At 34.0% G+C, this 17,579-nt stretch overlaps 1 protein-coding gene across 18 annotated transcripts in view; it reads right to left on the bottom strand.

Moving 5' to 3' along the window:
• LOC104250494 (sodium channel protein type 2 subunit alpha) overlaps positions 1 to 17,579 on the bottom strand; it is a 60,066-nt gene that overhangs the window by 21,161 nt on the left and 21,326 nt on the right. For all 18 annotated transcript variants that reach the window (XM_059820756.1, XM_059820750.1, XM_059820745.1 and 15 more), the window contains 4 exons: positions 15,326 to 15,564; positions 12,885 to 13,058; positions 11,261 to 11,617; positions 8,747 to 9,232 (listed from right to left, as the gene is read on the bottom strand). In XM_059820756.1, coding sequence (XP_059676739.1) covers positions 8,747 to 9,232; positions 11,261 to 11,617; positions 12,885 to 13,058; positions 15,326 to 15,564 — 1,256 coding nt within the window. The remainder of the gene's footprint in view (positions 1 to 8,746; positions 9,233 to 11,260; positions 11,618 to 12,884; positions 13,059 to 15,325; positions 15,565 to 17,579) is intronic.

Here is a 17,579-nt window from a genome sequence, read left to right on the forward strand (position 1 = left end):
TATATATTTATAAAATTTGGTAATCAATTATTTCCTCATATTCAACTCTTACATGAGATGAATGAAGTTTAAAAAAAAACCATGTTGGGTGATGGCTAGTTTCAGGGTTAAGTTTCAAGAAGCTGCCCTTCACAAACACGTGCAAATGTAGTCAATATAGGGTCACTCAGACCTCAGGTTGCATGGCTGTTACTGCATTGTCACCAAAAATAAACCATTTGTTGCATAATAGAAAAGATTTCTGACAAGCACACAGGTATGAGTTTGAAAACCATTCTTTCCCTATTTAAATATCATGATCTGTCATACATAGAAAATCACGCTCACAAATGTGAAAAGATTTGGATAAATACATTGAGATTTGGATGTTTCCAATGGTTAATTTTTGCTTAGTAAACATTTTAAAATATCATGTTTCCTTTTTCATACTGCACTTCCTCTATGATTTCCAAAATTTATATATGTAAAATAGTTACAGCCATATTGCCTCTAAATGGAATCATTTTATTACTGGTCATGTAGATCAGTAAATCTGAAATAAAATATTGTGTACCTCATATAGTGAGAATATTTTAAACTTTGCTTTCTGTATTACATTTACAGGCCAAACTGTAAACTATATTAAGCATTATTAGCACACCACCTTATTATGCACGCATAAAGCTCTCTTTTAAAAAGGAAGTAAGATTTCTGAAATAACTCTCTCATTATATATCTTTGTAATGCAAAGAAATAAGACGTCTGAAACCTGTCACTGAAATTATAGGCAGTTTCATCATTAAATAAACCCAAAATATTGTGAAAATAATAATCTGTCACATTCAAGTTAGGAAAATTAAAACTAATTCATGGCCTGATCCATCATCATTAAATCAATTACTGACTTAATAGTAGCAAGATAAAGGTTCATAGTAAGAGTCATTTATTAATCTATATGAGTGACAATTAAAAGGCAGTCAATTTTTTAACTGCATCTTCCCATGTAAACTCTCATCGTAGTTGCTAAAAACCGAGTGACAGAAGTGCAATTTATAATCAGTACAAACAAAACCTACTAAAATTCTCTTCATTATTTTGCACATAAAACATTCTCTTCTTTATTTTTCAAATAATCTCAAACAATTGCATTATAAAAAAACCTCATTAAGTTAATAAAACGCCTCTTCTTTGCTTCAAGGCCCTAAATTAGGAAAGAACCATTGCATTTTAAATAAGGTGACTTTAATGGTCTTTTTTTTCTAGCAATAAAACTGATAAAACTAATAGGAAATTCAAGATACATGATGGATTAACACAATCTTCTTTTCACCTCATAAATGTGATTATCAGCCTCTAGAACACTCCATGCCCTGTAAATACTTATTTGCATCTTCAGTGATATCACATTTTCCTTTACAAGGATACATTTGAAAGCAATTGCTTATGATGCAGCATTCTCAAGGCCTGAATCAGCAAAACAACATGCTTGACTAGAGCAGAAGCCTGAGCAATACTGTGGAAATCGCACACAAAAATAAAATAAAAAATCAGACTACCTCAATGGGATTACATTTTTCTGAAAATAGTATTATAAATATTATTGTATAGGATATAACATTAAAAAAATGCTTCATCGCCAACCCAAATACTTGTTTAATATGTGTATAATCAGCCTCCATACTGTCCTTTCAGAGCAGTGCATCTCTTTTCAACAGCTTAGATCATTAAAACAAGCTTTGACGAACAGCATGTTAATGTGCCCATTTACAAGAAAATGCATTCACTTAAGACCCAGTCTTGCTCTCATTTGATTTTATTCTAGATTTCAATAAGAGCAAGAGCAGGCTACTAAAATTTTAAGCTTTACAAACGGCTTCATGATTCAAGTGACAATAAAAGAAAGGGATTCAGCCATTACAAATTGCCTTTAGTAATTCAGCCATGAAGTTTCATCCTTTGAATCTTGAAAGCTGCACTGTAATTGACTGACAAAATATAAAATAATGGGGATCAATGATTCCAAAGTGATTCTAAACTGACTTTAAATCTCAGATCTTATGTATTTGACTTTTATATAATATTAAGAAAACCACTTTAAAAATCTCTTTCCTTAGAGTTTTATTTGATGTTTGAAGCATATCTTGGTTTAAAATCTAATCAGTAAAATCTGAGAATTTTCAGAATACACACCAATATGAGTTTCTTTTGGCATCTCTGGACAATTTATGCTATGATGTAATATAGGTAGATCATACTACACTGTAGTGAATGGTACAAAACAAACCATTTGGTTATCCTTCTGAAGCCAGTGAGACCCCGCTTGAAGGAAACAGCTTTGAATCCTGCTATAGGACTGAAATCTCAATCCCAACAAAATGTTGACACCTAATTTTACTAGGATAATTTGACATCCTTAGTTTCATGTAACTTTGGCTCCTGTGCAATATTTGCTGTCCCTATTCCTTAAGACTCTGCCAATTATGCATCAATGGAGATTACACTTGCCTATAATGAAAAAAAACCTAGGGTAAATATACATGGAATTTTATACAAATTATGCTGACTACTCCATAGTCTTTCTAATTTACACCAAGTAAAGTCCCCCAACTCAGTCACAGACTGCTATCATGGTACACATTCCAAAATACCACTATTTATGAAGGAATTTAAATTTTAAGAAAAGAGTATTTATAAAATGCTTTGCTTTGAGAGTTTTTAAAGGGTGGTTATTTGCTAAGTATAATTCTAGCAATTATGAAACTATTTGCTCTGCTTACAGTTTATAAAACTCAAGATATGCACAGCCCAAATGAATACAGAATGTAACATCTTGAAGATTTGCATTACAGTGCATTGTAGATTTAAAAGTATAACTGTAATTTTTATGCAAGTAGCTACTGCAATAGTTTAAATGATATTCATTAAGGAGCTGAAGTTGTGGCAGTATTCATTACATAGATCACTTAACACATTTCATTAAAGATAAGATTTACATTTATAAGGGCTGAATCAAAAAGGGTTGTTTTTATTTTTTAAAAACTATGCATGCTCCCTTTTTCTTTGGCCTCTTTAACGCATAACATTCCGGTACTTTTATGATCCATACTTCAAAACCTGTAGAGCATGCAGTTATTGCTAAAGACTGTACTAAAATATCCAGAAAAATCATGAGCAGAGTTAAAAAATGTATGTCGGAGTTGCCAATCCCACCTGACCATGCTGTGATGTGAGTCTCATGACTCAGCAGAGAGCAGTTGTGCATGTTTCTACTGTCTTGCAATGGATAGGGAAGGTACATAGCTGAATAGCATGCAGGCCAGTCAAAATCCATTAAAAAGTGATTATATATATATATACATATATATGTATAACTTGCTTAGGTAACCTGTGTGAAAATGGTGACACGTTGCTCTACCTGGTTAAAAAGCACCAGAGCTGCATTCTTGATTGCTCCAGCTTGGTTTTACCCCTGTGAGAAGTAAGAATGGTAGGTAGTGAAGTTCAAGACACAGGATCTCTAGTTTTCCTCTTTTTGGAATCTCTAGTTCAAACACGGCTTTAACACAATTAAAACATAATTATTAAATATTTTATGATCAGTTGGCAAAAAGGGAAATACATACCACCTGAAATGTTCAACAAACTTTTCTACAGAACTTGTTAGTTTGTTTTAAAGAAATAAGAAATGCAGCAGCTAGACCTAATAATCTGCACTCTAAAATCGTGATTCATAAATAAAAATAGAATTAGTTAAATTAATAAAGACATGGTTAGCAGATTTGGAAAGTCTTCCAGTATTTATATAGTGCTTAATACATATTAATGAAAATTTTAAGGGTTTTTGTGGTTTAATGTTCTAGTCTTCATTTAATTGACTGTGTGATTATCTCTTTTATTTGCAAAAAAGCAACATACAGTAAGAAAAATACTTTGAAGATTTATGTCTTCCCATTCCTCCTTCATCCTCTAATAATGGTGGTAGAACTTATAGATCTCAATGAAAATAAACCTCCTTAATTTCTGTTCAAATTAAATGGGATGAAGTATCATATTGGTATCATATTGTATAAGTTTCTAGTTCAGATCTAGTATGCTATATACTCCTGACTCTATAATCGCTCTCTTATTGTTTAAAAAGAGGACTGGATCAGTGTCCGGACAGTGGTCCATCAGTGTATCCAGACATATGGTTTCATTCATTAGTTACCCACAGCTAATCCATAACTTAAAGAATCTGTGACTCTTGAGGATACCATCCCAGATTTGGTCAGTTTTAGAAAAGGGGAATTTAGATTGTTAGATATTTTAAAAGAAATGTGATAAAAATCATCCAACAAATTGATCAAATCATTACTGGGTATGTTTTGGCTAAGAAATTTATTGAAGCCCAATGGCAATGCTTAACTTTTAGGAATGCAAGAACTGTGTTCCTGTCTTTTTACTTCACCTAGTCACAAAGGCACTAGTGAATCCAATCAGAAAACTGAACTTATTCCTCGTTTTGAAAATTCAGTGGATTAGATGATGAAGGATATTTTGAATGTTATTAAAACCATCTATTGTGATTTCAGAAGTTAATTAAGCAGCCTTACTTATCCAATCTGAATTTGTACTTACTGTACATATAGTGTAGATAGAAAGGCTTTGGGGATTCTGAATGATAGGGGCCTGTAGGTATATGTATTTCTTTAGTTGGGAAATAAGCTTTACATAACTGATGGATACCTTTTAAATTACTTTTCAATGTTGAAATCCAAAACTTTATTCATAAAGTTGTGATTCAGATATAACGAACAGTTGTTAAGTGGTACAGAAACATAATAGTTAGGAGTCTTATGTTTAGTAAGATTAACATAGCCCATTCATTTCACTGATTAGCAGGCATATTTTGTAATAGAAACAGCGTCCACAATGCTAACTTTAAAAACCACCAAATTATCCCCTTTCGTTACTTCTAATTTTCTTATTATCTTCAAAGTCAATTATCTCAAGTATCTTATTATCAGAGCAGAGATCTGTTATTTCTGATGGTTATGTCATTGGGTATTGCACCTCTATTTTCTGATAGTAGATATTAAAAAAAACCTTCTTCAAAGTATCAATGAAATGTTTGCTTCTTTCAGGTACTTTCAGCCAACTATTACTCTAAAGCAGTGGGTAACTTTTAAATCTAATAAATGGTTTTGTTCTGTTTCATCCAAACGGAGACACCCCCAAATTTCTAGTGATGTGTATTAGGAAGATCTTGCTTAGGTCTGGAACATGCAACCAGGTTCCAGAATAGATTCTGGCAGATTTGGGAAGTTATTAACTAGCAAATTAATTAGAAAGTGTTTTTGTGAAAGGGAAAAAAAATAAAAGGAACCAGCCTTCCAAAAGAAGGAGGTGGTGGCTAGAGCTATTTTGTACCATATATATCTGGTAGTAAAAATAGGAAAAATTACAATTTGTTCCTCACTCACACGGAGATACAGTTTCTATAGTAATTACCTGCTTTTGTCATATACCTCAGGGGCACACAGCCCCATTTCTAGCATGACCTGTTATTGCTGACAGACTTTAAATAGTCCTTCTGCTCTTAACATCAGTGACAGTCAGCAAGACACCAGAAAAAAATGGTTCCTTTTACAGTTCCTGTGCAGATCTAGCTTCCCACAGCTCTGTTGTTAAATAAATTAAAGTTATAAAAGGGGATACCTCCTAAGGGTATTTCAAGTGCTAAGTACTGCCACAGTTAAGGCAGGGAAAGTTCTGCCCCATCTCTTACCCCTCCTTTTGCAGACCAGGCCTTCTCCTAGCAGGAATGTTGTCTCAGTGGTATCCCTTGAGAGGCAAAATAAAGCAAATGATGGTGTAATGTTCTAGAGAGGTAACTTAAACACTGCGCCAATATACTCTTTATCTTTCTCAAAAGACAATCAGAAGGCAGCAAAAGATTCAACAGTACTATTGACTTGGTAGAGAAGATTGGGAATCTTCACAAATTCCTGTCACACGTCAGAACATCTGTTCATGTATTACCAAAGCAGGTCGATTTTTATACATACAATAAAAAAAGCACTTTATCCTTTCCCAAAAAAATCACCCAGAAGGAATGGAATAAGGAATCCAGAACAGCAATTGCAATTAATATAGAATTCACAATTTTCGGGGCACTGGTAAGAAATTCCTGTCTTATTAGATACCGTTCACAATATGCACACTTGCACTGTACCAATATATGTCAAACAGTTAAATGCTAAACAGTTGTGTGTGAGCAGAACTTAAGGGAAGCACTATTGCTCCAGATTCGCTATGGCAGTGATTATTACATTCTATGGAAATCTTAAGGCTCCGCAGAAGTCCTAAACTTATCCTATCCCCATTGATAATTTCTCCACAAGTTCTCAATATAAACAACATATATCATTTACTGGCGGATTTCCCACAGTCACCTGAAATTTTCCCATTCAAATTGCTTATACAGACTTTGGGATTTGGTTTCTCTTCCTGAAGACATATGAATATATCTAAAGTCCATAAAAAAAGGCAAAATCCCTTTTGATTTATTGCGGTCCTGAAACTTCAGGATGACCTTAGAAGAAAAAAGCATGATGAACCAAGCAAAGATGGGAATGAACAGAGCAATTGACTTGTGAAAGTCACCTTGGAATTGGTATAATTCAGAACTTCTCAGCACAACAAAGGCTTTTACTCCATTTTCTTGGGGTGTACATACATCGTATAGTCACTTGGAAAGCAGAGGAGTTTCTGTTTTTGCATTGCATTTGGTTTTGTCCTCAGCTGTTCTGATAGAATATATGGCAGTACACCGTAAACTGAACGATTCAATCTATCTTAAAGAAGAAATAAACAAATAATACCTATGGGATGATGTTATTTAACTTGCATCACTCCAGTGACATGCCTTATAGTACAGACCCACAAGCACTGTAGCAGAGAAAGTGGTAAAGACTGCCAGGGGATCAGGGGCCAGGTGTGGATGGGAACTTCCCAAGCCAGCTCTGAGGCTGAGGCTAACATGTCTTGTAACCACACATTTAGCATCTGCACAGCTTATAAGCCTCCCAACTTCCTAATGTGTGTTACAAACTTATTTAAAAGTAATGTATTCAGGAAACTTTTAGGCATGTCATTTCATAAGATGGAGTCACTAGGAAGGCACTCATCACTGTATTTGTCAAAACTAACCACAAGGAAAGCAGAAAATGTATAGTGAAATGGCATTTTAAAGAACATCAGAATATATTAAAATACGTAGAAGACTTTGCTAAAGGTTCATCAGAAAAAACAGTTAACTTTTAGTAGATCAGCTTATGTGAAAAATACTTAACTCTCTGACCCAGAGTCACTCTGAAAGCTTTTTTTTTGATGCTAGTCAACCTCATAAATTATATTACTTTACACTTCCTGTATCTCTTATATTCTTAAATTGTCGTGAATAAGCACTACTGCTATGCTGTCTTATACGTCTGCATTGAAAATGTTTGTCTCATAACTGAGCAACTCAGTCAGATGATAACTTGCTCTTAATCTTACAATCGTTATGCAGAGTAACCTTCTTTGCAGTTGCAAATAAACAGACACTCTTTATGTTCCTTTGTGTTCTTTAGCAGAAAGAACATGCTATGATTAACTGGTTCATGGCTATCCATTAATGTTATGTGGTATAGTTTGGTATTGCTGAGGAATACAGCATTATTCGCAAATATGGCAGCTATACAGCTATGATACAGTCATGAATGCAGGGCTTCCTTGAAGAAGAGCTTGCTTTATTTAAACAAACCCTTTTGTATTAATGAGTTATCACCCAACATCATAGCTTCTAATCTAGTTGAAAACATATACATCCATGATGCCTGATCCCTTAAAACTCGCAGTTCCTACATTTCTAATGGCATTGAATATAATTATATTCTGCTAATGCATTTATTAGCTTGTCATTTATCATTACTCCAACATACACCATTTTCCTTGCATACCATTATCACCTGTTCATAATCACTTCTGGTATTTGAGCCACTTATATTTTGAGGCACATGACTTCTGGTTTTTAGACCAACTTCTGTCTCTTTGCACAATAACAACAGGATAAGGCTTTCAAGTAAACTGTTTCCACATGCTTCTATATTACAAGATTATTCTGCTCTCCAGGATAACTTGAGATACTGCTTCACCACGACATTGATTGGTGTCTGGACTACTTCAGTTCAGCCAGCCATAGTCTCCGAACCCAAAATCTGTATGGATATTACTCACAAAAATTTTTAGATAATCCAGAATACATCACTGATTTATGATGTCTCAGGGTTCATTTTTAGAACTACCCTAAATAAAGAAAAAAATATTTTTTCTCCACTTATATTTGATTGGGTATGCAAAGCTGTATACTCTTGATTGTTCCTTAGCCTTCTACAATACCCTTAATCCATAAATCCTGATTGCATTATAGGTACTACAGAAAGAATGCTTTATGAAATTTGTGCTAGTCCTAAAACCTCATAAAATTGCGAAAGAAATAATCATATTTAAAATGATACATCTTCCAAATGCTAATAAACAGAGTATTAACAATGTAAACTCTAAGGACCTCCTAGTATAACATCACATAGGGTAATTTTTTTCTTGAATTATAATTACATAAAATAATAAAATATGAAATATATTTACATGGGATAAGACAGTTTTTAAAAAATTCTAAATATGTAATTAAGAAATATGTAAATGCATGACTACAATTTAATTGTTAAGATACAGAAAATCCTACCTGTTTGCTTTCTTCCATATCAGATTCGCTGCTGAATTCTTCTGTATTTAAATTTTCAAAATCTGATTCTCCAACTGCAATTGGCACTGTCACAGTGAGGCCTGGGTTGTTTATGAATGACATGTAATCGTTTTCATCAATTACATATTTTTCCACACTGCTGCCTGTGCCTACACCGCTGGTGGTCCCATTCCCGTCTTTAAGATAATTCAGATCTTTGCTTATTTCAACAGCAGTATGATTGGAAATGCAGCTGTCTTTCTTGTTGTTTAGCTCTTCAAGTGCTTTGATTTCCTCTAAAGCTTTCTGCTTTCTAACGAAAGCTTTTTGGATGAACTCCTGTATCTTTTTTTTAACATAATCTATTCCCTTCTGAATCCTTGCCACAGCAATCTGGAGATTGTTCATTTCATTATCATCATCAGTAGCAGCAAGGTTGTCTGAACTAAATGAGCTCAGTAGCAAGGCCAGAAATAGGTTCAATACCTAAAAGAGGAGAGAATACAGCTGTATAGTAAATACATACATGTAAGAAGTGGGTATTTTTACAGGATACTGTCAAATAGCACACATTGTTTTGAAAAATAACATTCACTAATTTTAGACAACCATATAGCACCTTAAATTACAAAAGATCTCCTTACTTGTTTTGATCAGTATTCACCCAGAAGATAAAAAAAGATAAGCTAATACCTAAATATTTTAAACTTTTGATCTTTGTTTAAAGCAGCATGGTTGCTTAGACTCTAAAATAAAAAAAAGTTTCAAAAATTCTAGCTATACACATTCATCAGAGGTTTGAAAGGCTTCTGTCTAAAACTATTAAAATCACTTGGAATTTAAGTAGAATTAAATAAACATGATTCATAAAATTAATGGGTTTCTATGACACAGATATTTTAGAAACTTATGTCAGTTAATGCTATAATAACCTACTTATACTTTCTAACTATTATTTGTAGGATTATACCATGAGACTGATTTTCTGTTAATTCTGGGCTTGTCTCTTAAATTCTATAAAGCTTGTCATAAAAGGATAAAGGGAATATTTTAAAATGAATTTTACACTTTAATCTCTATTATTTATAATAATACTATATTATTTGTAACTGGATTTTTTTCCTTTTTCATGTGGCAAAAAATGAAAATTTTATAGGAATTTAAAAATAGAATGGATTTCTTTAATCAGCAGGTAACAAACGTAACACCAGTATTGCCTGAGAACTGTGGTTTATTGCCTCAGAATTCAAACATCATTACTCTTGTTTTAACATAATCTCCTATAAACTGCAGCTATTTCACTAAAGCTTATAAGCAATTAATCATTTCATACTTTCAGTCTGATATACCACCAGGCATCAAAAGTTGTCATGATATGGCAAAATGACCTAAATAAACTTCCCCATTGTTAAATGTGTTAGGTCTCTCATTTGTACTCTATGAAATTTAATTCTGCAGACTTTCACAATTCCAGAAAAGAGCCGTGAAGGTAAAAAGACACTTGGAAGAAAGAAGGCAATATGAATCTGAAACAGTATTTTTATGCTGAAGCTAATGCTAAAAAAATAGTAGAGCAGGTTACTGATCATAAATAACTTTCTTGGGCTCTGCACACTTCTGCTGATATAATGTCAAGATTGCAAGGTCATATAAATGACCAGGATATGAATATTTTGAATTCTATTTTATAAAAATTTAAATCATGTTAAAATATGTCACTAAAGGAAGAGAATTTTTACAGGTAATGAAATACAGTTTTAGGCATATCAGAATGAACTGCAAATTTTAATAGTAAGAGAAACTTAAAGTAAAAGTATAAATGGTGCTTTCCAATTATAATTCTGATTTCTAAGTTCTCACCAATTCAATATTTATCAATTGAACCTTCAGCATTTTAACTTGACAGTTTGACTTAAAATTTTTTTATAAAGATTTCTTCTATAATTTTGAGTTAGAAGCTTTCAAACACATTTTTAGGATGGATGTCCAATCACTCTGTATTTAATTTTTGGTTTATACACCTAAACAGACCAAAAAGTTCAGTACTTAAATTCAAGATATTCTATATAAGAACAGCTACATTATACTTTGTTTTTATTAAGTCAGAAGTATTAATGATTCAATTAGCTGTAATGGGTGTAAGAAAGTCCATTAGATTTTTTTTCTCCATAGAAGCAGCTGCCCAGGAGCTGGTGCAGCATAAGCTTTATTATTTCAAGAACAGTTAGGAAGACATTTGGATTTAAACAGCACCTCTAAATTAGCTGCAGCACTCCCAATGATTTGACATTTTGGTGTATTCCTAAATTCCTGGACCCATAGTAAGTGTAATTCAGTGTATGGAAATGAGTGAAAAGGGGGAGAGGTAATCTTCATATGTTTTTACCCAAAATCTAGCACATTCAGATTTATTTTTTAATTCTAAACAGGAGTATGACAAACATTCTTATTGCATAGCTGTAAGTTATGTACATTTTGCATCAGAGTTAATGTTCAAAAATGTTCATCACATACCACTAGGTTTCCAATCACCATGACCAGCATGAAAACAATAAGGCACATGGTTTGGCCTGCAACCTCCATGCAGTCCCACATCGTTTCTATCCATTCTCCACACAGTACTCGAAATACAATCAAGAAAGAGTGGAAAAAGTCATGCATGTGCCAGCGTGGAAGCACACAGTCACTGGAGATCTTGCAGACACATTCCTTGTAGCTTTTCCCAAACAGCTGCATCCCAACCACAGCAAAAATGAACACAATGATGGCCAGCACCAGGGTCAGATTACCCAAAGCCCCCACTGAGTTGCCAATAATCTTAATCAGCATATTTAGAGTTGGCCAAGATTTTGCTAACTTAAAAACTCGAAGCTGAAAAACAAAAACGCAAAGGAATCATTAGTGATAGTTATGAAATAGAAGCTAGTTTAGCAGAGCATATCAGTTTCTGTAGATTAATTTGTTCTTCAGTAGGAACATATTATTGTTTTAATGGAAAGCAGGGAGCATGGAGTATTTGCCTAAACTGCAGTGTTCAGGATTTCATCTTAGTGATGCACATAGAAAGAAAAAAAAAACACCATAATATGTGTTTGTACCACATTTGATTTTAATGTTTTTAAATATCCACTTACAGATGATTTCTGGACAATTCTTAAAGACATTTTAGAAGTTTGGACTCTTTTTATCACCTTCACTACACCCTCTTTGCTGGCCTGATTCCACATTTTCCTCAGCACCACATTAGGTTTTCCAGGCTTAGTTAGAGGACAATTTTTGAAGCAACAATTCGATGCTGATAGTGTGATATCCATTCAAATCCTAAACACTAACTTAAAAATAATGAACAGTAACCAAACTATGGTATGTGAAGTTGGGTACCATTGCAATTGGTGCTAATAAATTAAGTCACTAATTCCTGCTCTCTATATTAGGAAATAACCTAGGTTTTCAAGTAATGTGGTAAGTATTAGTAATTCAGACTTTTAAATCATTAATCTTCTGCCTCCAGTAAACATACCTGTAAATTAGTTGGCATACAATACTAATTGCTATAAAAAAGACATTTCTAGCAGAAGGTCAATAATATTTCAATTTAAGTGTTATCCTAAAGTCAGATTGTTATGACTCTTTGTTATATGTAATGGATTTACTAAATGTTTATTCTTGGTGCCCATTAAAATAAATGTGATGAGAGGATCTACTTAGGGGCTTTATGAGTAACACAAAGTAATGTTCACAATATAAAGACTAAAAATGTTACGATTCTTTACGCTGGTGGCAATATGTATGTTTTCACAGATACTCAGCTTTGATGAATCTTAATGAAATCAGTATAATGAAAATTTACAAAATTCTCAAAAGGTAGCAGTTAGTCTTATGCTGGCAAAATATATCAGTAGGATAGGATATCAATAGCATAATCTGATACCAAAAGATATCAAACGGTATCAATTGACAAACACCTTAAACTTGTACTTACCAACTATGGCTTGTAAATTAGGCATATATGAAAAATAGTGTGAGCCATTTAAGTATATAATATATCTTTACAATACTGGTAATTATTACAGACATCAGCACATCTTGTTTTGAGTGAGACAATTCCATGCAAATATTTAATTATCAGGGTATTTACCAGTCTGAATGATCGAAGAACAGATAATCCTTCAACATTTGCAAGACCAAGCTCCATTAAACTAAGGCTAACAATAATACCATCAAAAATATTCCAGCCTTCTTGGAAATAATAATAAGGGTCCATGGCAATTATCTTTAGTACCATTTCTGCTGTGAATATCCCAGTGAATACCTAAAATAGAATGTAATTAATTAGTTGAGTTGTTATGAGAAATATATATACCTGAGTAACCCAGCTTGAGTTCTTATACCTGTTACTTGTACTTGTTACTATAAAAAACAGCTGACTGCTATCTCCAGTTGACATCTAAGTATTTCTAAACACTGCAAACTGATAATTAAAAACAAATTACTAAATCAGGACACATACAGGAGGGCAGAGGACTGATAAACCTGTGAAAAGCTATTCACCAGTTAGCAGCTTAGCTCTGGTTTATATTTGGCTGATATGTGCTGGACTATCCATCCAGCAGATGATGTGATATGATCTAGTGTTTTCAGTCATGTTTCTAGAGGATAGTCCCAGGAAAGCAAAAGAAGACTTGGCAGCAATTTTCTTCCTTGCTCACAGTCTAAGCAGAAGTGTTAGAAGAAACTCTCTAAGATTAGACTCTCTAAGGACAGAGTCTCCAAAGTTTGTCTTTTAGGTCAGAGTTGAAGAGTATGTGTGGAATAGACAGGGGAGGTTGGAGTTTCTTGCACTGGGCTTTTTGTAAGGCTATAGAGGTTTCACGCACAGCTACTATGCTGTGTGATAGCTATTTCCTTTTGGGAAAAAGAACTTCATGGTGATAATGTTCTTTGAAATATCTGGAAGTGCCAAACGTAAAATTATCAACACTCCTTAGCATTTTAAAGTCCAGAATTTAATCCAACACTTTCTTGCAGTAAGTAGTGATCAGTGGTTTGTGCAGCATAAGAAGTTTGGAGCATAATGCAAAACGACTAAAAACGTGTGAGTATTCTGCACAACACTCAAAGGATATCCTAGATGATCCAAAAGTCTACTAAAGTACACCAATGTACTCTGCCATTGCCTCGTGATAGTTATTTACCCAGCTTGTTCTCAGTCTTCCTACAGCAAGTTTAATGGAACAGAGATTTTAATTGAAACCAGCAGGAATAGTATTCACTGCATATATATATATATAGTCCTAATTAAGGATACTGGATTGTTCAAAAGGTAGTAAAAAATATGACTGTTGCTAGCTTAGAGTAAAAAAAATAAAAATATGAGATGGGAAAAGGCAGAAGACCTTGTAAGTATAAATAGTTGGAAAGAAATAATTATAAAAATATGACAGACCAACATTTTAAAATACAATATTCTGTAATCTGTGATGAATATAAGAATATGCCAGCAGTTAGACCATTGTCCAGCAGAAAGGAAACTGTAATGCACACAAGAACACGTAGGTAGTAAGTTCAATAGTAGTTCTATTTTTTAAAAAAGTCATAGAAGGATTAGCAGTACGTATAAGGAAAATGTTTAGACTTTAAAACATACTCTGACTGAAAAATCTATTACTGCTTCTTTTAAATATTAGCAGACTTTTCAAAATTAATCTTTTTGAGTGATTAGTTCATAAGACTTGGTTGATGTTGATTTTCAGAACTGCATGCTGTGTGAGTCAATCCAGACCTCTCCTGTGCAAACTATTGGTAGTTATGTGAGCTGGCAAAAAATTAAAAATGTATGAATCTTCTTCTGAGACAAACACTTGCAAGGTTCAGTCCTCTGCTTCCTGAGCATTAGAAGCAAATGGAGAGAAACAGACAAGAACATTTAAGTGTTATGCCACATTTAGGTATCTGCTCAGAAAAGGAATTACATGTAACCCTAAATCTCTGGATCAGGTTAAAATCGGGAAAGGCATCACTAACAAACTTACAGATACAAGGTGCTTTTTGTTAAGAGAATAAATAATAATCTTCTAGTTTATTAACTATTTTTTAGTTACCTAAAGTGTCGAGGACTTATTGCTAACAAGAAATATGCCTTTCTGGGAAATGCACTTTCAATGTAGTGTAACTGAAAAAAATTCAAAGAGAAATTCTGACATCTGAATATCCCATCAATTTCTTACAAAAAAAAAATATTTTCTGTGATGAAATATCAGTACCGTGGTAAAAATTAGATAACCTACCTTGACATTTTAAAGAAAAAACCCAAAGTAGACCTCAAGAAATCTGACAATCCAGTGAAGACTGCACTTCCACACATATTCAGTTATTTCATTATAGTAGTTACAAAACAGATTCATGAAAGTTAAAGGCTCCAGCAAAAAACACTTTATCTATGAAAATCATATATACAGTTTCTAAACTGATTATAAAACCCAACCTGTAATAAATATAAAACCAATGCAATGCATTTATGCGTTTCTTCTTTTAGAAAAGGGTATTTTTATACCAAGTAGTGCATGACAAACCACTTACCAGGTTCCCCACAGAAAGGACACTGCTAAACTGTTCTGTCATTGGGTAATGTTCCATGGCCATAAACAAGGTGTTTAAAACAATGCAAATAGTTATAGCAAGATCAACAAATGGATCCATCACAACTAAATTGACGACGTGTTTTACTTTTAACCATGGACTCCAGCAATCCCAGATCAAGAAAGTATTTGCAAATCTGTACCAGCATGGTGGGCATTTCTGTCTGGATTCTTCAAGCTCTGAAAAAAAATAGAAAAAAATTAACAAATAATGAATATTCCAATTATATCCTCTGGAAGTTCTTGTTTAAAGTATGTAAAAAGATTAAATCATTAAAATAAACAGCTCGCACTAACATGGGATTTCCCTCACCTATGTTTAGGTCTTAAAGTTAAGCATCTAATTTATTTAAGCTCCTCTACAACCAGTGGACAGTGAGGGTAGCTCTAAAGAGTGAATCATCTCAGACATCTGTCTAAAGAGAAAAATGTGTTTGTGTCTTTCCCATGGCAGTAGGGAGAGTCTAGACATTTAGTTTAGGTTAGTTGACTTGCTGTGCTGGTTTTGGCTGGGACAGAGGTAATTTTCTTCCTAGTAGCTAGTATGGGGCTATGTTTTGGATTTGTGCTGAAAACAGTGTTGATAACACAGGGATGGTTTAGTTACTGCTGAGCAGTGCTTACACAGAGTCAGGGCCTTTTCTGCTTCTCACCCCACCCCACCAGCAAGTAGGCTGGGGGTGCCCAAGAAGTTGGGAGGGGACACAGCCGGGACAGCTGACCCCAACTGACCAAAGGGATATTCCATACCATATGACGTCATGCTCAGCATATAAACTAGGGGGAAGAAGGAAAGGGGAGACGTTTGGAGTGATGGTGTTTGTCTTACCAAGTAACCGTTACGCATGCTTTCCTGGAGATGGCTGAACACCTGCCTGCCAATGGGAAGTAGTGAATTAATTCCTTGTTTTGCTTTGCTTGCGTGCATGGCTTTTGCTTTACTTATTAAACTGTCTTTTTCTCAACCCACAAGTTTTCTCACTTTTTACTTTTCTGATTCTGTCCCCCATCCCACCAGGGGGGAGTGAGCGAGCAGCTGTGTGGTGCTTAGTTGCCAGCTAGGGTTAAACCATGACACTTGCTATAGCACATGTCTTAATTTTGGATATTAAAAGTTAACATAACTCCATCGTCAGTGAGCTGATGTATGTAATTTGTATAAGCTTCATAAAATACAAAATTTTTGTGTTAATTGTGTAACAAGACATATTTTGATTTGAGCTACTAGAAGTGCTACTGCACTGAACCACTACAATATCATAACAGATAAATGACTCGGTGTGCATACCTATCATTGCTTATTTGAATTTTTAATATACAGAATGCCAGTTTTCTTATTTTAAAAATTATCATTTGACTTCGTTTGAAAATGTCTCGTACAATTGCAGTGTCTATCAATTGAGAAACAGAACAACAACATTAGTGTTAACAGAATAACTCTGCTCTCAATTAGAATCTTTACAAACCATTTTTCTTTCATTTCACTGTCAATATTGTCAAAGTTACAGAAGAATAGTAACTTCTACTGAGTTAATAATAGCAAGGATGTATGTCTAATCTGATGGGATGTTTGAGGAAAGCCCAGAAGGAAGATTGATATTTGCTTAAGTGGGAAATACTTACACTACAAAATACGTAAGAAATTTCCACAACAGTTTTGATAAAATTTCCTCATAGTGGCATCAACCCAAAACTGAAATTTGCCAGTTTTCAGACATCCCTTAAAGCACAGGGAGATCTCCATCATCATGACACTTACAGTGATTTTGCTAAAATAGCAAACATGCTGTTTTACAGTATTTGCTGATAAGGATTTTGTGCTAAACTCTACACTTTGAGGACCAGTGGATTGATTTTTGCCTCTAATATTGTCATATATGGGTGAGATTATGGGAATTTAAAAGGTCAGTTGCCACAGCTCTCAAATTCGTTGATACTAACAAGCTCTCCCATTACATCAGATTGTAGCTTCCAGGCAGAAAAGGGTATCGTAAGTAGCAAAAGTCTTCTATAATCTTTATAAACCATAACAAAGACAGTGCTTCTGGAGGAATATATGGATTGGGTGGAATAATCAAATTTCTGAACATGTAACTCAGAATGCTGAGAAGTAGGATGGGGCTGGCCTTGAACAAAAGTGGCCACTCACACTGGATGCTGAGTTGGCACAGAAGACTCCATTGCTTGCACTTAGC

The sequence above is a fragment of the Gavia stellata genome, chromosome 8 (assembly GCF_030936135.1).
Source record: "Gavia stellata isolate bGavSte3 chromosome 8, bGavSte3.hap2, whole genome shotgun sequence".
NCBI classification, from domain to species: domain Eukaryota; kingdom Metazoa; phylum Chordata; class Aves; order Gaviiformes; family Gaviidae; genus Gavia; species Gavia stellata.